The following is a 24,347-nucleotide window of genomic DNA, read 5'->3' as shown; positions in this document are numbered from 1 at the left end:
GTGTCCTGGACGGAGCCAGGCAGACAGGGATAATGACGGCCTCAGGTCTCACCTCACCTGCGACCGTAGAACTTCTCCCTTGAGACAATGGCCCCTTCCTGTATCCCGAACCAAGCCACCCCCCAGACTGTTGTGGAGCTCAAATCTGTCTCCAAGTGTGGGCTGAGGCCATCTCACAGAGAGACTGTGAGAAAAGTAATTACTTAATGCATGTAAACGAGCTTTGAAGATGAAAAGTGCAAACGCAGTGTCCCTAATAACATCTTCAATACTTTTACAGAGCCCCACAGTCGCTGCTGAGTTCACCTTTAAGACGAGTCCTGGGGAGTTGCTGGCAAACTCCCCAAGCCAATTAAACAACATAAAATGAATTTTCACTCCTTTTATGCAGCCAACCCCAGCTCTCCCCACCAATAAAAGGAGCAGGGAGGATCAGAGAGACCAGAAGGATCCCGAGCCTCGCACTCCGCAGCCCACAGCTCCGCTCAGCCTCTCAGACTCTGCTCACACCTGCACGATGTCGTGCCGCTCCTACAGGATCAGCTCGGGATGTGGGGTCACCAGGAACTTCAGCTCCTGCTCGGCCGTGGCCCCCAAAACTGGCAACCGCTGCTGCATCAGCGCCGCCCCCTACCGAGGGGTGTCCTGCTACCGGGGGCTGACGGGCTTCGGCAGCCGCAGCCTCTGTAACCTGGGCCCCTGCGGACCCCGTGTGGCTGTCGGGGGCTTCCGCGCCGGCTCCTGCGGACGCAGCTTCGGCTACCGCTCCGGGGGCGTGTGCGGGCCCAGCGCCCCCTGCATCACCACCGTGTCGGTCAACGAGAGCCTCCTCACGCCCCTCAACCTGGAGATCGACCCCAATGCGCAGTGCGTCAAGCACGAAGAGAAGGAGCAGATCAAGTGCCTCAACAGTAAATTTGCCGCCTTCATCGACAAGGTCAGTGAGGCCCGTGCTGGTCCGGAGAAGACCTCAGCCCTCCCCCTTCCACTGGACGGTCCCAATCTGTTGGGGAGGCAGGTTTGAGGCAGCAGAGGAAAAGAAATGCAGACCCATACAGGCAGAAGGATCGGTTTTCATCATTTAATTCCAGCAACATTTAATGAGGTCCGGATGTGGTCTAGAAATTGAGCCTGTGGTCCAATGTGCATGTGTGTGTGTGCACGTGCCCATGTCTGCAGGCCTCGCTCTGGCAGAGCAGAAGGAACAGGCTCTGGGGCCTGGGATCAGGGTTCTGGGGACAGAGCGGGTGACCTTCCTGTTTCTTTTTGGTGATCTTAATTAATCCTCAGAATGATCCAGCAGGGTAGATTTTTCAGATAACAGACTGGAGCTGAGAGCATTTGGACGAGCTGCTCAGACACACTGTGCTGGGCAGGCAGGGCGGGGGGCAGGACTCGAGGATGCTGAGTCTGACTCCATCACCTACCACGAGCTGGTCATTTTACACCTTGGGGTCTCAGTTTTCCCATTGTAATATGGAGTAATATCTACCTCCCCATGGGGCTGTGAAAATTGAATAAAATTTATAGATGGATGATGTAGACATAGACAAACGTGTCTCTCAGCACAGGCCCTGGCACCACCTAGTGAATATTCAGTAAGTGTTTGTTGCATAAATGAATAAATGAAGGACAACTGGTAATTATAATAATAGTTAAATTGACCGAGCACTTACTCTGTGTCGGGGACCGCTCTAAGCACTTTACATATATTAACTTGTTCAATCTTCACAACAACTCTAAGGTAGACACTATTATTTTCAATTTAGAAATTAGAAAACTGAGCACCGAGAGGTTAAACAACTTGCCCACTTAAAGTGGCAAGACTAGGACTTGAATCAGACCTTCGGCTTTGAGCGGGATGGCTTTTCTTTACACCCACAACTGCCTCCCTGGGGGCCTGGGAATGGGGCCCTCTGAGCCCCCGACACTCCACTCCACGGCTCCAGCCCATTCAGTCAGCTCCCAAGGGCAGACAGCTCCGGGGACCAGGAGCCTCCCCGACACCAGGCTTCCCCATGAGTCTCTTTCCTCCACCCGAATGGCAGGTGCGCTTCCTGGAGCAGCAGAACAAGCTGCTGGAGACCAAGTGGCAGTTCTACCAGAACCGCCAGTGCTGCGAGAGCAACCTAGAGCCCCTGTTCAGTGGCTACATCGAGACGCTGAGGCGGGAGGCCGAGTGCGTGGAGGCCGACAGTGGGAGGCTGGCCTCGGAGCTCAACCACGTGCAGGAGGTGCTGGAGGGCTACAAGAAGAAGTGAGTGTGGTGCCACGGGGAGCTCCCAGGGAATGCTGGACGCTCTGCCCACAGTCTCTTGTGGTAGCATCTTTCAGATTCCTTCAATAGGCTGCCTGGGACCTAGAGGGGGTGTCCGGGGGACCCAGGTTTCTTCAGATTCCTGGCTCCTCCTCTAAGAGTTCGGCCCTTTGAGTCTTAGGACTGGCTTCCAGGGCAGTGAGGAAGGGAAAGCCAGTGGAGTTCTACCACTCTCTGTGTCCCCTACCCTGCACAGCTTACCTTTATGACAGGGCTCTGTGTCCTCCCTGCCCAGGGGACCAGCTCTCCTGGGACCTAGGATGTACAGATGATTTTAGACTTGGGGGATGGAGTGTGTATTCCTGATTTCATCCCAGAAGCAGAAGGACTGAGGTGGAACAAAACCAGGCTAGAACAAGGGCTAGCCCATGAATAATACACAAAATAGACCAAGGAGAGGCCAAGATGACGTCCGGAGGGGTTCATTCCCTTTAGACCCCTGTAAGAACTTGCCCGGGAGCTGGGCTGGTATTCAAGGTGCCATTTCTCAGCTCCAGCCCTTCTCTCTCCCACACCCAGGTATGAAGAGGAGGTGGCCCTGAGAGCCACAGCAGAGAACGAGTTCGTGGTTCTAAAGAAGGTGAGGAGGCTGGTTGCGGGGCAGGGAGAAGGGGACCCAAGTGTGCCAACTCCAACCTGGGGCACAGTCCCCATGCTGACCAGAAGAGCCTTTCTTTGGCCTCTTCCCACATGTACTCCTCCTCTTGGTTCCACCACCAGGATGTGGACTGCGCCTATCTGCGGAAATCAGACCTGGAGGCCAATGTGGAGGCCCTGGTGGAGGAGTCCAGCTTCCTGCGGCGCCTGTACGAAGAGGTGAGGGGCACCTGCCAGCCAGGGCAGGTGGAGGGGAGGTGTGGAGACCAGGGGAGCGGGGCAAGGGTAGTGTGTGTGCACGTGTTTGCCAGCGTGTGATGGAAGCGTGAAAAGCACCTGCACGCACATGCAAGAGGCCCACGGTACAGAGGCCACATTCACATTCATGTGTGAGGAGCGTGGGTGTCTGAGTGCTTGGGCGGCTCTGTAACTGTGTCCTCTGTGTGTTGGGGTGTGCCTGCCTAGGAGCTGTCTGTATGTCAGCGTAGAGATGAGCTGCAAAGTGTGCATGTGGGGTGGGGGTCAGGGAGTGGTCTTAATTAGTGGACTAATTGCTCGTCTTGGCATCCAACCCCAGCTCCACGGCCGGGACTCTGGCTCTGGGCCCCCGTTTTCCCATTTATTAAGTCAGAAGCTGTTCCCAGATGTCCCACTTTGTTGTTTTGTAATAAGCCTGCGTGTCAATGAAGGTGGTGAGATCAGGAGTCGTGTAACATTCACAACCAGTGCCCCCTCCAGGGAGTGGACCCAAGGGGTGGAGCACATGGCCCAGATCAGGCACCAGAACCAAACGTACTGGCTGTTGGCCCCATAGGAGATCCGTGTTCTTCAAGCCCACATCTCAGACACCTCAGTCATTGTCAAAATGGACAACAGTCGGGACCTGAATATGGACTGCGTTGTCGCTGAGATCAAGGCTCAGTATGATGATGTCGCCAGCCGCAGCCGGGCCGAGGCCGAATCCTGGTACCGCAGCAAGGTGAGTGGCACAGGGCACCTGCCTCCTAGACTCGGCAGTGGGAGAGAAGCGAGGTGTCTATTAGAAAAGGCTTCTCTAGTCTGGGGATTCTGATCCCTAAGCGTGGTAAGAGAAGGGCTGCCTCTGTGAGTTTGGGGTGGCAGGGTAGGATTGGCATGAGCACTGCACAGTCTGCACAATCATGCCTGGTGTCCTGAATGGACGACATGTCCCATCCTTATCCTCATGAGCATCTCTGCTTCCCCCAGTGCGAGGAGATGAAGGCCACGGTGATCAGACATGGGGAGACCCTGCGCCGCACCAAGGAGGAGATCAACGAGCTGAACCGCATGGTCCAGAGGCTGACGGCTGAAATTGAGAATGCCAAGTGCCAGGTAGGGTCCAGGGAAGACTCAAATACCCAGCACAGGCAGTTTGCGGCACCAGGCTCTTTCCCCTCAGGAGGACGCTGGCGTGGCCCTAGTCAGCCCTCAGAGTGTGAGGGAGCAGGGACCCAGAGTGAAAGCAGGGGCTCTAGCATATCTCACAGCACTCAGGCTGGATGAGCCACATCACTGACCTGCCAAGGAGGATCTAGCCCCTTCCTGGGACACCCTGTAGACCACCATCAAGTGGAGATGGAGAAAGCCCACCACCTCCTCCCTCACGTTCACAGCGATGTTAACAACCTAGCCCTAGGCCCAACCTTCTCTCCAGGACCCTCCTCTTGCTGTCATCAGTTTGGGTGAGCCAAGCTGTGCCTGCTGTCTCTCATCCTTGCCCTCACATCCTCACCCAACAGCGTGCCAAGCTGGAGGCTGCCGTGGCCGAGACTGAGCAGCAGGGTGAGGCTGCCCTCAATGACGCCCGCTGCAAGCTGGCTGAGCTGGAGGCCGCCCTGCAGAAGGCCAAGCAGGACATGGCCTGCCTGCTCAAGGAGTACCAGGAGGTGATGAACTCCAAGCTGGGCCTGGACATCGAGATCGCCACCTACAGGCGCCTGCTGGAGGGCGAGGAGCACAGGTGAGGCTAAGCAGGACCTTGTAGGGTTTCCAGGGTGGAGGTCCTGGTCCTCAGAGTGGATTTCCTTGAGCCAGTGTGAGCGATGACTCTGACAGGTCAAGCTTCAATAATAATAACAACTTATCGAATGCTTGTTATATGCTAGACCCGTGCTAAGTGCTCATTTTATAATCCTCATAATCCAATGAGATCGGTATCATTTTTCCCACCCAAACATAAAGAAATAGGCTCAGAGTTCAATGCCTTTCTCATGGCTACTCAGTTAATAAGCAGAAGAGCTGATCTCTGCTCCCAAGTCATGTGCCCCCAAAGGCATTCTTGCAGACCAGCTTCCTGCCCCGCCGCAGGCCTGTGCAATACAATGGGGGTGCACCTCTGCACGTGTTCACCTCTCGCCTTCCGCAAAGCCCTTCCGCACTCTGCTGCATCTGACTTGATGCTCCTTCCTGAGAGCTTGGTTGGCACTACCCAGGGTGGGCTATGGTACTCAGATCGGGGGCAGCAGGTGAAGGTCACAGTCTCACCCAGTGCTGCTGAGAATCAGAAGGGCTTGTCCCCATGGTTAGAGAACCATGAAAGAAAGAAGTGAGCATTTAGTACAGACCGGGGAAGCCCTTCCTGCCTCTCAGGGGATAGACTGTCCACAGGAAGACCCTTTCTGCCCCCAACTATCAGTCTCAAGGAATCCAGCTCCGTGTCTGCAGCTAACAGAGTTTTCTCTCCCCAGGCTGTGTGAAGGTGTGGGCTCCGTCAATGTCTGTGAGTATCTGCCCGAAATCCCCTAGAAAAATGGCTTTGTTGACAGGCAAAGCTGAACTCTTTGGTCTAAGCCACTGAGCCTCAAATGTTCCCCCAAGTAAGAGAGGGCCTTTCTCCCTCTCCTGGCCCCTCCTTGGGGACCACGAAGGGAGTTAGAGAAAACAGAGCTCAGTGCCCTTTACTGGTGGCAACCGAGAGCCAAGGCCATGCCAGGGCCTGGCAGTTTTGCTCTTCTGGGTCCAGGGGTCCTCGGTTCCTTCTTGCTCCAGGTCCCCAGATGGGATGTGCAGCTGAGGGACAGGGTCTGCGTTGTCGACCACTGGACCCCTTGAAGAGCAGGCAGCTCCTGCAATGCCGCTGCCCTCTGGGGCCTGTCACGGGGCAGGCGCGATCACAGCGAGCCCTCACCCCTCTGTGTCACCTCTCCCCACAGGTGTCAGCAGCTCTCGTGGCGGAGTCTCCTGTGGGGGCCTCACCTACAGCACCACCCCAGGGCGCCAGATCACCTCTGGCCCCCCAGCCACGGGGAGTAGCATCACAGTGACAGCCCCCGACTCCTGTGTGCCCTGTCAGCCCCGCTCCTCCAGCTTCAGCTGCGGAAGCAGCCGGTCCGTCCGCTTCGCCTAGTAGAGTACAGAGCCTGCCCCACCTGTGGCAGCCGAGCACTGAATGGTGTGTGAATGCAAAACGTGTGCTTGCTTCCAGAATCTTCCACATGTTCCTGCAGAGTGAAAGACCCTCAGGACGCTATCCTCCACCTTCTCATTTTGGGGAGCTGTGTCCTAGTTTTCCTGGTGGCTTCAGTTTAGAGTCATTCCCACCCCTTCGCTTAACTCTAACCTGGCTCCAAAACCTGTGGCCAATTTGTATTATTTGTATTATTCTCCAAGCTCTCTGGGACATGAATAGTCACCTAGAGTGGCTTGACAACATGGGAGCTTGACCTTCCCCTGGGTTGAGGCATGATCCTAACCTCCCACAACCTGAGAATGGAACAGAGCAAGACCCTCCCCGCAGGCCCCTCCCTGCTGGGAAGGACGGTGCCCACGGCAAGCACTTGCCCGTTCATCCTGCCTGAGCTCTGCTTGTCTCTTTCACTGACTGCCTTCTGGGTTGACCGTTCCAGCCACACTCCTCGTGTGACCTCCCAGTCAAGAGGCCTGTTGTTGTTGGGATGCTTTCGCCTCCAGCCCTCTGGTTGGGGCACTTTGGGCAGGTCCTGCTGTCCAGTGCACCTGTATACATTTCAAAGACTCCACAGTTGCTCCAGACTTCCCCTGCTGCCTGTGGGAGGGGACTGTCCAATGCAGAGCTGGTGGGATGGAAAGTTAGGCCACTTCCTGGGTCCCTCTCTGGTTATGACTGTCTGTGGGTGCCTTGCCTTCTGAGCTGTGTCAATCTGTGTTTCAATAAATGCTGCTGCCATGCAAGTGTATGTGATCTTGTGGACCCCAGTGTCTCCACTCCCTTCTTGCCCCATCTCCAGGCGACTAATCCTAGTCCAGCCCCATGCAGTGTTTCCCTGGTCACCCACCAGTGTCACCGCCTCTTCCTGTCCACTTCCACAGCCCGATTCCTCAGTCCCCATAGCCCTGGACCACAGTCCCAGCTCCCTACTTGTGACCCCACCCTAAGCCCTGCCGGCAGCCAGGACCCCATCCCAAATTCACTGCTCTCACCCCTTCCCACCTGGCTCCAGTCACTTCCCAGCACACGTGTGGGCTTTTTATGCCAGATGCAGGCTCCTTCTCCCTCCTCCTCAGCCCTGTCCAACCCCTCTACCCAGCGCTGATAAGATAGGCACCCTACCCCAAAGAGGCAAGTCCCCCCCACACACCCCTCCCACACCACACAGTGTCTAGAACCCTGAGGATCTCTGGTTCTGCCAGAGAAGTCAATGGGTGTGTCTGGAGCCTGGAACAAGCTGGAAGTTCCTTGAGGACAAGAAGTATCTCCTCCTGGTTCTGACCCTCCACTAAGTCCCAGGATGGGGCTCCAGGGTATGCCAGGCCTGGGATACGTTGGATGAACTCAGGCAGCTGGTACAGCAGCAGGTACGGATAGCCAGCCCCCTGGGACTGAGCTCCACCTCTCCGTTAGGAGCACGGATTAGCTATCACTGCTGTCAAGCAGGTGTCTGCCCACCAGCCCTCTTCTGCCCCATCCGGCCTCTTTCCCTGAGAGGAGAAGAGAAGCTCTGTGCATGTTGACCAGGCCTCACTTCGTACCCCAAGCATCCATCCAAGCATCGTGCCCCACTGCAGGCTGCGGCTGCTGAGCACTCGGGCTGTCTCTGTTTGAGGTTTGCTGGCTGAGGCCCACCGACCTCCTCCAAGCCTCCCGCTTGCACCCCTCCATTCTCCCAGCAATCTGGGCCTTGAGGGCATGGTCACAATCTGAGCAGGTCAGTGTTCAGTTTAGGGGACATCATTCATCCACAGGAAAAGTTAAATCTCGGGGGCTGAAAAATCAGGAGATGAAAATTTGAGCCCCAATTCTGCCAAGACCACCAGGTCTCCGTGAGACCCTGGGCAAGAAGTGGTTTCCATGCTTTGGGCATCAGTCTGGGGTCTGTGACATGAGGGGATTGACCCCTTCGCAGCCCTGCCACCTCCTGTGGTTCTAGGATGCTGAAGGGAATCTGCTTGGGGAAGACAACTTGACGTTACCATGGGTCTGGGCCAAGCAAAACTAAAATACCAAATCTGATGATGCCCAAAAAATAATAACATCACACATTGAAAAATTAAACAGACAGAATCTGGGAGATGTTAATCAGCTTTTTAATACATTTCCATGCTTTGTGTGCAAAGACCAGCCAACCAAAGGAGCCTTTGGCTTATGAGGACACAAACCTTTCCCCCAGCCCTCCTGGAGACCCACCGCAGGAGTCCGGATTGTGCTCTTGTGGTTGGGAGGGTCCTGGGCTCCTGCAGCTCTCTCCTGATGAATGATCTCTTTCTCACAGCAGGCCAAACGTACAATACAAGGGTAACTAAAGATTCAAGTTTTATTAGAAAGACAAATTTTAAAGAAGTCAAGTGCAATTGAGAGATCAAAGAAAAGCCAGAAGAGCAAGCGCCCACACAATAAAGTGGGCCGATGGGAGTGGTCGGGTCTCTTTCCTGGGCGCCCGTCTCCTTTGAAACATCACAAACTAACACCTTCATCAGAGAAAATCAGGCGGTGCCCTGGCAGAGCCCTGGGATCCGGTCTGCGGGGCCTGGAAGCTCTGGCTCTCGAAGGGTTCCCGCCTCCTGCACCACCTGCGATGGTCCCCAGTTGTCTGCAGTCCGCCCAGATCCGCCCCGCCACCCACCGTCTCTTTGAAACGCCCGGGAGGGAGCCTTGTGGGGCTTTGCCCTCTGCCCGGGAGCGCCGTGAGCCCCACCCTCCCTGGTGAGAGGGTGCAGGGAGGAGCGCGGAGGGAAAGCTGGGCGCACTGCTCTCCTGCCGTTGAGGGGTAGGGTGCTTGCGGGTTGTTGGTGGCGCCGGGATAGCCCTGTCACCTGCAAGTAGCGCTGCGGTCTTAACGCCCGGTGGCCCGGGAGGCGGGTAGAGGTGGGATTGCCAGCCCCCTCCCCGTCTGCCCCCAGCTGTCCAGGTACCTAGCGCGTCTGAGTGTGGCAGTTTAAAGACTTTCGGGGGTCGCCGGTCCTTGGTGGGTCCCGGCGGGGGGCTTGGCCCTCCTTGCCCAGGCCCCGCCCCCAGCCCCGGGACGCCGCGACAGTCTGCAGGGCTGTGGAGAGGGGCACCTGGTGGCTGGTGGCTGTGAGCGAGCAGAAGAAACGAAAAAACGGAAATTTTAGGGCGTGTGGGGGAGTGAGGAAAAAATTTTTTTAAATTAAAAAAAAAAATTTTAGAGGCTTTTTTTTGTCTTGAGAATACATATGTATTCTTGTGGCAAAATATCTTCTATCCAGTCAGGCCTTTTTTAAAATCTTTTTTTTAAAGCATTCCAAATAAAATAAAGTGAGAGAAGTAGAGGTCTTCCTGTATATCAAATGAAAGAGAGTTAAGCACCAGAAACCTGTGTCCCCCGTTCATCACATCCAGGGCGGGACAGCCTGCATCAGAGGGGACTTTGAACAGGCTTGCCTAGGTAGGTCTTCCCCAGACTGTCAGTGCAGGAATAGGCCAGAGACAGAGTTCACCGATCCACCGCCTCTGTCCGGGCCACCCCAGCAAACACCCTCCAACCAGAGGTCTGGGTTTCAGTTCTGGATTCCATACAAGAGGCCCGTATTAACCGCCCCATGATAAGATCTGTCCGAGTTCTTGGGGAGCAGAGGCTACCGAGAGATGTTTCTACAAATGCTTCCAGGAGGCCAAGTCACCTTCCATCTCTTATGTCTGAAGTGTCGGACAACTGGTAAAGCTGCACCAGGCAGAACTCCAGGAGGTTCTAGCAGCCAGAATGTTAAGCCTAAGGGACGGTTAGAGCAATGCGGTGGGAAAAGCTTATGCACACTGACATTCCCTAGACCTGACTTTGAATTGTGGACAAGCTGTGTCACCTTAGTAAAGTTACTTCTTTGAGCCTTAATTTCTTTATCTCTAAAATGAGGATAATAATACTGTTGCTGGGAGAAATGAATGAAATACATGTACAATGTGCCCCAGACACTTAGCAGGCGCTTAATAAATACAGATCCCCTTCTTCTCCCCTCCTGTACCTTTGCCCCACCCCGCCCCGGTGTGCACATGGCCCAGTCTGTGGCTCTGACCTTTCAGCAAAGACAAAGGAGAAGCGCAAAGGGGCTAATGTGACCCTGTGGGAAGCACAGGGAAAGTCACCACCCCGGCCAGAATTGCCTGGCCCCCTCTTCCCTCTGCCCACACAAACCCGTGGTCCTCTAATTTTAGTTCTTACAGGAATCACTGGGAGCTTGTTAAAATAGATTCCTGGGCTCATCCCTAGAACTCCTGATCCAGTGGTTCCGTATGGAACCCAGGATCTGCGCATTTACCAACTACCCACGGGGCCCTGACGCAGGTGGTGGTCCCTGGACTGCATCTTGAGAAGCACCAAACGTCAGGGCTGTGGGTGGGTGGGGAAAACAATGAAGGAGGCAGCATTAACTTGGTTACTAAGAAACAGCCTTTGGCCATCAATATTTAATGAAGCACATCAAAAGAAAGGAGCTGTACAGGAAGCATGAAAATGCAATAAAATTCCAAACAACCGCCAGTATAAACTCGGCTGGAAGTAAGATGAGGGGCATCTTCCTTGTCCCTCTGCTGGAAATGCCAGCAAAGCCAAAGAGGTGATGGGAGCCACTACTGTCTAGCTAGATGGACACCTCTGAGCAGGAAAAGTTTGCTTATCACTCGAACTGACTCTTTTTTTTTTTTTTTGAGAAATAGGGTGGGGGTCTCACTGTGCTGCCCAGGCTGGAGTGCAGCACATATTCACAGGTATGATCATAGCACACTTCATCCTTGAACTCCTTGGCTTAAGCACAAACTAACACATTTTTATCCTATGATTTTAAATACTATCCCAGACATCCAACTGATTTCATTAAATACAGAGGGAGGCTGGAGGGTAATGGTGGTTAAGAAACTGGGCTCTCAGGCCAGGTTGCCTGGACTCAAATCTGGCTGTGCCACTTATTAGCTGGGTAACCTCGGGCAAGTCACTTAAACTTTCTGTGCCTCAATTTTCCCAGCATAAAATGGAGAAGATAATACCCGCCTAATAGGATTGCTGTAAGGTATGACTGAGTTCTACGTGTAAAATAGAGACCAGCACGTAGTAAGTAAATCCAATGTAAGTGTTTGCTATCAACATTATAGACATCTCATTGATGGTGAGCTATTTATACCACTAGAGTTGGTTTTGCATAAATGCTCCCTCCTCTCTCTCACGTACCTGCACTTTCTGTTCTACGTTTCCCCTTTTTAAACTCCCAGCTTCAAGCCTGTCTTCCCAGGAAAGCTCTCCTCCGATTCATTCTGCCCAGCTCAGAACACTTCTTTACTCTTCATCTTTTGGATGGGGATGTATGCATCTGGCTCGCTTTCCTGGCACTTTACTCTGACTTTGCCACAGCCTTAGGACTGTGCCCTTCCGGAAGATTCCAGCCAATGCCCACTATGGTGCCTGTTAATTCACAATGCTGGCAGCAACTGTCTCTGAGTTGAGTGACTGTGGCTGCTTTTGTTTTCCTATTTTCTGCATTTGCTGCAATGAGCATTACATGTGTAATTAAACTAAACCTGTGAAACGCCGAGAGGAGGCTGTCTATTAAAAGGTCAATGGCCACAATGCATACAACGCAATTCACTAAACTGCCTTTGAAAATCACGTGTTGGGGACAGTGCACCAATAATTATTTGACTGAGTTATTAACTAATTAGTATTATCATATGAACATAAGTGTCACAGTGCAAATGCCAAGTGCCTTATTGAATGCTAGTGAGTGGGTTGGGGACTTACTGGTCGAAAGGAAGCTCTGGTGGCTTCACCTGTAGCCCTGAGGAAACTGACAGAAAGGTTCACCTGCTTTGGTCCAGCATGGGGTAGATCCAGCAGCAGGGCCCGGCTGCCCGGGGTGCATCTTCGTGGCGGATTTCTAAAGCCAACCTCAATAATGAGGGGCCTCTCTGCGAGTATAGCTCTGCCTGGCCACCTTGGCGAGAGATATTCTCATTATGATAATACCCTGCTTCTACTGGTGTGTACTATGTCCCATTAAAACTCATTTAATCCTGCAACAGTTTCAAGAGGTGGGTTTTATGATCATCTTGGTTTTACAGTTGAGGACCCTGAGGTATGAAGAGGTCACATAGCTAGTAAGTGGCAGGGCTGGGATTTGAACCCAGGTGACTTACCTGTGGTCTCTGCTCTTCATTGCTATGCTCTACTCCCCTGCCTGGCCTGCCCCTCTGGTGGGAGCCAGGAGGAGCTCCAGTGATGTGGCACCTCAAGGCCAGAGGCCATGCACCAGCCCAGGTGTAAATCCACATGGTGCCTCCCAGGCTGACTTCACTGCCCCCAATTCCTGGCTCAAACTGTCAGCACAGCTTGAAGTGTCCTATCTCTTTCCCACGCCCTCAGCTCTTCTGCCTCCTCCTCTGAGAAGCCTCCCAACAGCCTCCCTGGCCACTAACCCCAGCCCCCTGGAGGATTGATTTATGTCTGCCCCTGTCCTCTGCTGCAAGGCAAGAACCTGTGGTCTATCCCCTGGTCCTGATCACCAGCCTATCTAGGTTGACAGGATCCTTTGTGTATCCCAAATCAAATGGCCTTTAACTAATTTTCTGAATGATTTCAACTTTAAGAGCCCCCTGAGGCTGACCACAGAGTAAAGCAGTTGCCTGAGAATGAGCTGTAGGTTCCAGCCCAAGGGACAGAGCAGGAGGGAGAAGAGCACTGGTGGCCAGGCAGGAGGTGGGCGTCACTTCAGCTTAGCCACTAACTGGCTGTGCTCCTGGGCAAGCCCCTTCCCCTCTGGATCTGTTTCCTTGTCTGTAAATGAGGACATGGTTGGACTCCATGATATCTAGAGTCTTTCCCAGTTCTCTACCTGGAAGATTATAGACCAGCCTGAGTGGGGATGTGAAGGGACCCCGGATTCCCCGTCCTCACCAGCTCTCCTTGCCCTCCAGCAGTTTGCAGTAAGCCGCGATCTCCTCGTCCAGGCCCAGCTTGGAGTTCATCACCTCCTGGTACTCCTTGAGCAGGCAGGCCATGTCCTGCTTGGCCTTCTGCAGGGCGGCCTCCAGCTCAGCCAGCTTGCAGCGGGCATCCTTGAGGGCCACCTCGCCCTGCTGCTCAGACTGGGTCACAGCCGCCTCCAGCTTACAGCGCTGTGGGGAATGAGTTTGGAAAGGGTACAGGCTGCGGGGACCCTGGTCAGTTCCCAGTGGTCTTGGTCATCCTATTTCGCCTTTATTCACAATGGTCAACTTTTGAAATTTCTACTATTTAAATGAAATACATCAATGGAAAATTAAGTAGGCAGGGAAATAATAGCTCACTTGGAGCTTTTTTCCTTCATTTTTATACCACTTTATTGTAGAATTCACTTGAGGGAGGAAGTGTTAGCACTGGAATAGGACTAATAATAATTAGTGATATTACCATATATTTGTATACCGTTGTTAGTTTACAAGGCACTTTCGCAGATGTTATCTAATTTGACCTTCAAAGTTGTTCTGAGCTTGTCAGAACAAGCATTATTATTCCCACTATGCAGATGAAGAAATTGAGACTCACAGAGGCTGTGCCTTGCCCTAGGCTACCCAATTAATTAGTGCCAAGCCCAGGTTTTCAGAGGCTACTGTATGTATAGAGTCTCATTCTTTGGCCCTTAAAGAAGTTCCCATTTGCGACAACTCCTAACACACCAGTTACAGCCCTTCCCTTTTGCCCCACTTAAGAAAGCATGTCAGAATGCAAATGAGCAAGAGCAGAATTGTTATGGGGACAACTTCTCTAATTTTACTTTTTTTTTTTTTAATTGAGACAGGGTCTTGCTCTGTCACCCAGGCTGTCACCCACCACCGCGGTATCAGAGATTTGTGACTGAAGGAGGCGAATTTCCTGCAGGGGACATCAACCAGTGCCCTCAGTTCCAAATCCCGCTCTAATCCCTCTCCCTAGGTAATTCAAAAAACAGTCCCAACTCTGAAACCTCGGGAAAGAAATTAGAAAACTATCAGCAAGTCAGGAAAATTTTAAAACTGTAGCTTTAAGAGGAAAAGGCCGGGATTAGGCCTATGGCCTCCGGGAAATGAGTAAGGGGGAATTCCACTAATGCCTGGATCCAGGGAAACAGTGTATGCAGACAAACCACCCATCTCTCCACTCTGGGCTCTGAACTGTCCAGATCAGCTGGACAGATCTTTATAATCAAATCATCCAGATAGTGGTCACAGTTAGAGTCCTGGATTATCCACTTAGGTTTTTACACTACCTGAATTAATAAAGTAATTGTCAAATCTCCATTTCATGTTGTGCTGTGTAGATGGGCAATTAATCACATTCTTTCAAATAATCTTAAAGGAAGAACATCACCCACTTCCATTGAAAGGAGGCCTGAACAAGAGAAAAATCCCCTCTGGTCACAGAAGGAAAGATGTCCAGGCCCTAGGAGAATAACGAATGCATGGCTTTCCCTGGAACCCAGGAACCAGGACAGGCCACACCGGGAGAAGACCCTCCTCCACCTACTTCCCTGACTTGCCCCTCCAGAGATGGGGAGAGATTTACCTCCTGGTAGAGAGACCACGGGAAGACAGTCTCCTCCCTCAGTGCCTCCATGTTGGCCTCCAGGTCCGCCTTGTGCAGATAGGCACAGTCTACGTCCTGGTGCAGACAGACGGGAGACGATGGGGAGTGGGCTCTGTCTCCCCTTCTGTGCCCTTGAGACTCTTCACACCCCACAGCGGGCCCTGAGGCCATCTCCTGGCCCACCTTGCTGCCTCGGGCCCACCCCTGCCCAGCCACCCTGCACTTATAAGTCTAACCTGGACTTCTCATCTTCACCTTCAGGGCCCCCCAGGGAGGGATAAGGCCTTTGTTCTCTGCCACTGACATTACCTCCCATCGCATAAATGTCATGAGACACCCTTGGAGACAGGAAGTAGAGAGAATTCTGACCCCTCCAGAACTGAGGACCTTGCCGAAGAAGGCACAGCCCAGAACAGCAGGCTGCTGCCTCTCAGTGGAATGACCCACAGAGCATGAACAGGTGGCAGTCAACAGAGCCTCTCCACAGGTCGTCCTCCGAGCCCAGGTCAGGCAGCACCCAACCACCCAGACAGCTGGTCTCCTGCCTGAGACCAAAGTCAGCTTCTATTGGCAGATCTGTTACCAGCCCTCTCTCAAGGCTGTGGTTACTCACAAATACGGTGGCTGGGAAGCACATTGTTTGTTAAAGAACATTCCCATGCACTTGTACCCACCAATTTGAAACCGAAGGGAAATCATTAGCAATTTTTTTCCTCTGTTGTTTTTTTCTTTCCCCTCATCTCCAATTGCACTGAATGATGGCCACACTCATAAATCATTAGCAAGCTAAGAACCAACCCCCAGTGGGCATGATGGGAGGAGGCATTGTCCACATGAGAGCAAAACAGATGTAAAAGTGAACATTTCGGCCAACCAGGTAGTTTACAAAACACCAAGCAGCAGCATGATGTTTTCTTTTTACAAAGCTACATCAGCACAGTCTGGGTTCCCACGTCGGGGCCAAGATGGCCTTGCAGCCAATCCACCCACCTTCATCTGCCAGGGGACTTGAGTGCCTTGCTACCACCAACTGGACTGATGGGAACATGACAGGCACCCAGTATCAGAGTGTCTGGTCCAAAATTTAACTCTCCCTATGTGGGAAGAGTCACTTACCTTCTTCAGCATCACGAAGTCATTCTCTGTCGTGGCCCTGAGAGCCAGCTCTTCTTCATACCTGAGGAGAGACAACCCAGGTGGAAAGGACCCCGGGACTGAGGGCCCTGGGCTGACAGCCAGAGCCCAGGTCTGCAAAACTCCCTGGTGTTCCCCTTACTTTCTGTGTGCCTTTGGAGAAGAAGCTTCATCTCTCCGGGCTTCTGTTTCCCAGCCAAAGAACGCATCAAAAGGACACTGAACTTGAACTGAAGTCACTCCAAAACATGAGGCAAGTCATTTACTCTCTCTGCATCTTTGGTTAAGTCATCTGGTGAGCAGTGGGGCATTCAGTCAATATTTGTGGGATGAGTAAAAGACAGAGAGATGTTCCAAGGAAGCCTTTCAACTATAGAATTGTACAACACTTAAAGCTCTATGAAGCCATTCCCTATGAAGTTCTATTCTGCCCCAATATCCAAGGACTTGAATTCCTGGGAGCAACCCACTGTTCAGGGGCATTTCTCCAACCCTCCTGGACCAGCCTAGCCCCATCCTTCTTGCCAGTGAGACCTTGTCCCTGGAGCAGTTCTGCCCCAACAAAGACCGGAGTTCCCAGAGCACGGTTTTTACAACTTGTTAATTACAGGGTAATTTGGGCTGCAATAAACTCTCAGCTCTATCATTACCACCCTCACACCCCCAGAGTGGGCACAGCCCTTTATCCCTGCACACTGAGAACTGTGTCTGCTTTTGCTTCACTCCCAAGGGAAGTGAAGACCCACTGCCAAGTCCATCTGGATAGGAAAATCGGATGTTTCAAGAATACCCGGGAGGGTTGGAATTACAAGGATCGATTAATGTCAAAATCTCTATTCACCCTGTCCATATTTACAAAGTAAAAAGGGGCAAGTTAACAGTGACCCAAGGAGATTAGAATAGGTAATGGCCAAACTAAGCAACTCAGGCTAAAACAAAAGATCGACATGGACATTTGAATGTGGAGCCCTGCAGAACAAAAGTCTGATGCTTTATCTGCAGAGTAAATAAGGAATAATCCAAGTTCATCAGATACTTTGAGTGGCATCAGCCAGCTCATTTTCAAGATACCTGTCCAGGGCCTTTCCCTTTCCACCCATCCAAGCGCTGACTGCTCCGGGGTCCTGCTCTCCAGCCCTGTTGGTCTTGGTCCTCCTGTCTCATTTGTTCCTCTCTCTTCATCTCTGTGTCAGTCTGTTCCCGGGATGTGTGTCTCATCCCTTCCAGACTTGGAGCTTTTCTGCTCTCCAGATCTTTCCACAGTACTAGAATGGGGCTGCAAGAGCTGGGAGCTGAGACAAACAGATAAAGCAGAACCATCTGGTAGCTGGTTGAGAGGACCCTGACCTTTGGCCGTCTTCACCTCTGGGGGAATTGTGTGGCCTCAGCTAAGACCTACTCCTCTCCCTAGAGCCACTCCAGCCCTGTCATGCTCACCTCTTCTTGTAGCCCTCCAGCACTTCCTGCACATGGTTGATCTCCGAGGCCGGCCTCCCACTATCGGCCTCCACGCACTCTGCCTCCTGTCGCAGCGTCTCGATGTAGCCGTTGAACAGCAGCTCCACGTTGCTCTCGCAGCACTCGGGGTTCTGGCAGAACTGCCACTTGGTCTCCAGCAGCTTGTTCTGCTGCTCCAGGAAGCGCACCTGCCATTCAGGAAGGAGAAAAGAGACTCGGGGGAAGCCTGGTACGGGGGTTCCTGGTCCCCCAGAGCTCTGTCTCTGCCCTTGGGGATGCCCCCTGCCCTGCAGCAGCCTCTGATCTTCCCCAAGAAGCCAAATCATTGACAAAGTCTGAAAGTGCAGGTCACAAATATTCCCCACCCATCCCCATCTCCCAGAAAGAGCACACAATCTGCAGCCATTTGTTTATTCTGCATGGTATGAAATAACATTTGATCCTACAGAAATATTTCAGACTGTATGTGGTAGGGCAAATAATGACCCCCCCAAATATGTCCATGCTCCAGTCCCTGGAACTTGGGATGTGTTGTATTACATAACAAAAGGGATCTTGCAGATGGAATTAAGGTTATGGACCTGAAGATTGGGAGATTATCCTGGATTATCCAGGTGGGCTCAAGGTAGACCCACGGGCCCTTCAAAGTGGAAGAGGCAGGCAGAAGAGTGAGAGAGGTGCTCAGAAGAAGGAGGCAGAAAAGAGATTTGAAACATGAGAAGGACTCGGTCCACTATTATTGGCTTTGACGATGGAAGAAGAGGGGGCCACAAGCCAAGGCATGTGGGTGGCCTCTACAAACTTGAGTACAACCCCCGGCAGCCGGCCAGCAAGGGAACAGGGACCTCAGTCCTGCACCCACAAGGAACTCGATTCTGCCAAAGCCTTCCTGTCCCTGGAAACAGATGGTCCTCTAGGACCTCCAGAAAGAAATGCAGCCCTTGATGTCAGCCTCATGAGATAATAAATTTTTGTTGTTTTAAGCTGCTGCGTTTGTATGGCAGCAGTTTAAAAATGAGCCCACAATGATTCTCCCTCACTCTGATCTGGGGGCACTAGAGCCCAAGAAGGGGACTTCAGAGCAGGAATCAGAACTTGTTCCTAACTTTGCCACCAACCAGGCCACTTTGCCTCATTTTCTCCGCATCTCACTGTAAACTGAGGCAGGAGGAGTACATCAGCAATGGTACACTGGCAGCCCCCAAGCCCTATCAGGCCACAGGTATGTTTTATTTGTCCTGCACACTGTTATATAAAGATCTGGTTAGTTGCCAACATTTAATAATTGAATGATCTCAGGCAAGAAGCTGGATCTCTCTGACCTTCTTGACAAGCTGGAAGCTCTGGCAATATCAGCCCCCTTTTGTCCTGGCTCCCCCACCATGCCGGGCGGCAGCATCTCCTCTAAGGGAGGTCAGACACCAGCCTAAGCAGAGCTGCCCACCCCACCCCCATCCTCCCGCTGTGCGAAGGCATGCGCCCTCTAGGTGCACACGCCTCTCCAATTGGCTTCATTCTCACAACCTGCCAGGCTACCATCAATGTTTCCAGTTACCAGCCCTAAAGTAGGTGGTATCCTCTCAAGCCCTAACCTCCAGGGAGTACATGCCTGGTATAAAGAACGCTCAACTGTCTGTGCTTGTGACAAAAGGCACCAAAACCCTGATTGTCCAAAAAGCAGCACATGGACCCAGGTTATGGGGCAGCCCTCTGGCTTGCTGCTCGGCAGGACTAAAGCCACCACACCAATGCAGGCTGCAGCCTGGAGCTCAGTGCAGTCTGGAGCCTGCAGGAAGGATGCTGGAGGGGAGTGGGTGGCCGTCAGCAACCCCAGGGGAGGGGAAAGCCAGCCTGGTGTGAATCCTTCTCCCCAGTCCCAGCACTGATGCATCTCAACAGAGAGAGCAGCATCCATGGTGATGCCCAAAAGGGCCTGTGCAAAGATCCCTTTGTGTCTGCACACTCGTGGCCCTCACTGTGCTTTGGAGCAAACTAGAAAAAGATGCTCTCTCCAGGCAGATGCAGCCCCCTGACAGGGCACACAGCCCAGCAAGCAAAGCATGGGCTGGATTTTAACCTACCCCACTCTTGGTGGGTGTCCTTGTGCAGCGAACAACCTGCATAACTCTACAGTCAGCTTCTTTGTGTCAGTGGAAGGGGACAGTGGTCTGGACAGCTGGCAGTATGTTAAGTAAGAGTGGATGTCCAGCACCTTTGTGCACAGATAAGCCCATTTCTGATGGTGGTGTTGGTCTGAGACCATCACCCTGGTGTGTGCCTTCTTACACAGTCCCTGGACGTATACGCACACAGCATTCAGCCCTGGAAGATGAGCCTTTCCTCCCTTGGGCTTCAGTTGCTGTACTCCCCCAGTGAGCTCTCAGATGTGCATGATTAGGTCAAGGAAACCAGAGCTATATACTTAACCAGGAGGACTCAGAAACTGCAACATCAGAAATATGCGATTCCATGAGCCATCCCCTAAGTTTCTCAACTCGCTGCCTTTAATCTGTACGAGTGTTGGGGGCTGGAAGGTGCCTTGGGCAGGAGTCCTGAGGATTTCAGCCTTCCTGTGATGTCCCCACCAAGAAGGAGCAGGACAGGAGCCTCTGGCCCCTCTTCATCCTGGCTCCCCCTCCATCCAGGGGTGGCAGCATCTCCTCTAAGCAGGTCAGACACCAGCGTAGGCAGAGCTGCCCGCCCCACCCACACCCTCCTGCTGTGTGATGGCTGAGATCCAGAAGGTGGGCCACAGACCACGCTCAGCTCCAGCTGGGCATGTGAGCAGCAGCTTCTGTCTGGTGGTTCACATCCGTCATAGCGGTTGACCCTCATGGCAACATTTGAAAACCAAGGCCCTGATTCAGCCACATTCTCAAGGCCACGTGCTAGTCAGTAGCAGGAGAAGCTGAACCCAACCCGTCATCAAGTTCCAAGTCCCTTACTGTTTCCTATGCCACAGCCCCCGAGGGAACATCACACAGACCCACCTTGTCGATGAAGGCAGTGAACTTGCTGTTGAGGCACTTGATCTGCTCCTTCCCCTCGTGCTTGACGCACTGCGCGTTGGAGTCGATCTCCAGGTTGAGGGGCATGAGGAGGGTCTCGTCGACTGTCACAGTCATGATACAGGGGGGCTGGGCCTGCAAAGGCCCCCTGCCCAATAGCCAAAGCTGGGTCCGCTGTGTAGGGGCCGTGCACAACTCACCACAATGTGGGGGGACCCCACTGCACACAGGCTCCCGCTGCCAAAGCCTCCGAGGCACCTGTAGCCCAGCCCCCCAGGACTGCCCCCACAATGAGCCATGGCACTGCTGCAGCTGCAAGCCCCAGGCTTGGGCGTGACGACGGAGCAGGAGCTGAAGTTCCTGACCCGGCAGCTGGAGCTGAAGCAGTAGGAACGGCTCGCCATGCCTCTGCTCTGCAGGACGGTCTCAGGAACGTGGAGCAGGTGGAAGGATGACACGGTGACACGCAGGAGACCTGTTATTGCTCCTGCCTTTCACTGGGCAGAACACAGGCCTGCCAACAACTTAAAAGGCAGGGGAAAGTTATTGATGCCATTTATGGGCGTGGGAATCTCCCACTAGGCAGACTGAGAGGAAAGCTGAGACCTGTCTCTTTTAATAGGCACGTCGCCCTGCATCACGGTGCACCTGCCCCTGCCTCCCCGACCTCACATCTATCAAGCCCCTAATTCCCCTCCAAACCTGTGAGTGGACCAGGGATTGTTATCTCATCTGGGTAAGCTGAGGCTTGGGCCAGCACATTCTTGACACTCCAAACAAAGGTCCTAAGTCCCATGAAGGTCCCACCGGCCCACCCCTTCCAGGCAGAGTGCAAACCTGCCCTGTGCCTCCCCTTAACTCAACCCAGAGCTCCATAGCATAGTCACCGAATTTGTGTTGCCCCTGAGAGCAGGAGTCCTGTCTATTCACCCTTGCATCCCCCTGGCAACTAGCACACGAGGTCCTCAGGAAGCGCTGGTTGAATTGAACAGACTGGACGCAGGAGTGAGTGGCCGGTATCTGGAGAGCTCCTCCATCTGGTCCACAAGGACCAATGGAGCCTCCACTCTGTGCCACGTCCAGTAGGTGTCGGGAGCAGCCTGGAGGAGTTTCCTTCACTAGGCAGGCAAGTGCTGAGGTCCCCCCAGAACAGGCCCTAATCTACATGTCGAGGGAAATAGGGTGAGGTGGCCAGGTTGCCTGGGAGGAGCCTGGACCTCACTGGGGAGACCTGAGGCAGGAAAGAGCCATAGCAAGAGAGGGAAAGATGATTTACTGCGTAAAAGGCACACATGGCTAGCTCTCGGCCTTCTGAGGAGGGACACTCACAGCTGGCTGGAGGGTCACAGAGGAGGCAGGACTAAAGCCAAGTGCTAGAGGGTGGTATGATCTGGGGGGAGAGCAGAGGTGGGTTGCAGAGTCACCCGGCAGAGCCATGACACAAACCTGCTTCCTGGAGACATTACCCAGCGCGTGAGCTGCTCCACCATGCCAAGGCCCCTGGCTGGAGCTGCTCACCCTGACTCCCACCCATCTCACAGGACCTTTCTGTGCCATGCCCAGGAAGACAGGATGGCAATGGGACCCAATGGGAAAGCACCTGCCTCCATGCTAAAGCGCCAGCGGCAGCCCTGACTGTGATCGTGCCAAACTGCACTCCGCCACGAGCCCTTGAGTAGGACCTTCTGTGTATGAAGACAAGAATAACAAATAAGCACCACATGTACTCACCATCAAATTGGTATTAACTGATCAACACTTAAGTGCACATATAGTAATAACATTCATCGGGTGTCGGGCGGATGGGAGAAGGGCAGAAGGGATGGGTATATATACACCTAATGGGTGCAGTGCGCACCGTCTGGGGGATGGACTTGCTTGAAGCTCTGACTTGGGTGGGGCAAAGGCAATATATGTAACCTAAACATTTGTACCCCTGTAATATGCTGAAATTTAAAAAAATTAAAAAAAAGAATAATAATCTTCCAGAACTCCCTCTTGGAGAAAAGGCTGGGGGAAGGGGCACAAGAAAAGAGCCAAACATAACAGGAGAGATGGGAGGGGGTGTTCCTGGTGTGTGTGTGTCTCTATCTATCGCACCTGCATGCACACACATATACACACACACACATACACACATTCCTCACAGGAGGAAGACATGGGAACAGAATCACATGCTATGAGCAGCATGTAGGGATGGATCCACAGGGAGGATCCAGCCCAGCCCAAGGGAGCGCCAGTGTGAGATGTGGGCCCTGCTTCTGCATCTGCAGGACAGAGCTCCAAGGGTGACCAAGACAGCAGAGGAGGCCCAGGGAGACACCCTATAAATCCGATACTGTAAGGAAACGACTTAGTCCAGCCCTCTGTTCCTGTGGCCACATGGCTGCACTGCTGCTTGCTAGCTGTGGAAACACAACCCCTGCGCTAACTCTAACCGGTGTGGAAAAGAGTTGAGTCCAAAGCTAGAGGCTCCCGCGTGGTGAGCACACTAAACCAGAGAAGCAAAATAGAAACCGGAATTCAAAACGATGCTCTGGGGTGCGAGGGATTGTCTCATGCTAGTCTCTATTTTTTACCTTTCTTTCAGTCAGCTAGTATTTACTGAGCACCTACTACATGTCAGGCATCCTTCCATGAGCTTGGAATATCCCAGTGAAGAAAACAGACAAAGATGCCTACTTTCGTGGGTTTACATTCCAGTGGGAGAGATGAATGATAAACTTAATACATCATATATTTGATGGTAAAAAGTGCTAGAAAATCAGAAAGAAACAGGATAAGGGGAATCAGGAGGGCTGGGAGAAAGAGTGGGTACAATTTTGCTAAGGTGTTTGCAGTAGGCTTCATGAGTGGACCACATTTGGGCAAAGGTTTTGAGGAGGTAAGGGGACGAGCCATGCAGAGCGAGGAAAGGGCCAGTGTAAAGGCCCAGGGTGGGAACAGAGCTGTGTGTTCCCACCGGGAGCGAGGAGGTCGGTGTGGTTTGCACAGCGAGAGTGAGGCAGGATTCAGAGTGTGAGCGCGTTCAGGGAGACGCAGGGAGGCAGGGCCTCCACATGGACCACGGAGGGCCAGCGTGCCATGGTGACAAGCTCTGCGCCTGGGCAGAGCGCAGTGTGAGCTTTGGAGGGTTTTGGTCAGAGGCCTGACGTGACCTGCCGTGTTTTCTTGGTCACTCTGATGGCTGCCTAGAAAACAGACTGTAGGCGAGGCGACGGTGAAGGGAGCGAGAAGGCTCAGGAGGGCCTCGCGGCAATCCTGGGAGGTGGTGGAGGTCCTGCCAGGGAGCAGGGTAGGAGAAGCCCTGGAGGGTTTGAGAGGTGCTCAGCTGTGGATAGAATTTGAGGAAAGAGCTAATTGGATTTCTTGACAGACTGGAATGCAAGAGAAAAGGAGGAGCCCAGTCTGCCTCCACTCTCTCTTGTGGGTTAAACTTGTCTCTGCAACGAGGAAAGCAGCCATACAGGGAGACAGATGCCAAGGTGAGGAAGGAAGACAGGATGGCAATGGGACCCAATGGGAAATGTTTAGGTTACATATATTGCCTTTGCCACACCCGAGTCAGAGCTTCAAGCGTGTCCATCCCCCAGACGGTGCACACCACACCCGTTAGGTATGTATATACCCAGCCCCTCCTCCCCCCTCGCATCTGCCTGACACCTGATGAATGTTACTACTACATACACACTTAAGTGTTGATCAGTTAATATCAATTTGATGGTGAGTACATGTGGTGCTTATTTGTTATGCTTGTCTTTATGCACAGAGAGCCCTACTCAGGGGCCTGGGGGTGGTGCTGCAGTTTGGCACAATCAGTCAGGGCTGCCGCTGGCACTCTAGCATGGAGGC

The 24,347-nt window shown here is 52.9% G+C and overlaps 2 protein-coding genes across 2 annotated transcripts; one reads left to right on the top strand and one right to left on the bottom strand.

Moving 5' to 3' along the window:
* The first annotated feature begins 517 nt into the window (after window positions 1-517).
* On the top strand, window positions 518-6,281 carry LOC105817376 (keratin, type II cuticular Hb5). The gene is made up of 9 exons (XM_012653057.1): window positions 518-937; window positions 2,049-2,257; window positions 2,837-2,897; window positions 3,038-3,133; window positions 3,729-3,893; window positions 4,142-4,267; window positions 4,675-4,895; window positions 5,623-5,654; window positions 6,088-6,281. Exons 1-9 carry the CDS (start codon window positions 518-520, stop codon window positions 6,279-6,281), a joined length of 1,524 nt encoding a protein of 507 aa, XP_012508511.1.
* Window positions 6,282-13,244: 6,963 nt separating this feature from the next.
* On the bottom strand, window positions 13,245-20,899 carry LOC105815084 (keratin, type II cuticular Hb6-like). Its single transcript, XM_012650227.1, is given in 7 exon segments — window positions 13,245-13,469; window positions 14,164-14,205; window positions 14,875-14,970; window positions 16,012-16,072; window positions 17,467-17,675; window positions 20,478-20,626; window positions 20,629-20,899. Coding segments are annotated over 7 exon segments (1,053 nt in total).
* Between the last annotated feature and the right edge of the window lie 3,448 nt (window positions 20,900-24,347).

This window comes from Propithecus coquereli, unplaced genomic scaffold (genome assembly GCF_000956105.1).
Source record: "Propithecus coquereli isolate 6110/MARCELLA unplaced genomic scaffold, Pcoq_1.0 Scaffold111, whole genome shotgun sequence".
NCBI classification, from domain to species: Eukaryota; Metazoa; Chordata; class Mammalia; order Primates; family Indriidae; genus Propithecus; species Propithecus coquereli.
This window is presented reverse-complemented; position numbering and strand designations above follow the sequence as displayed.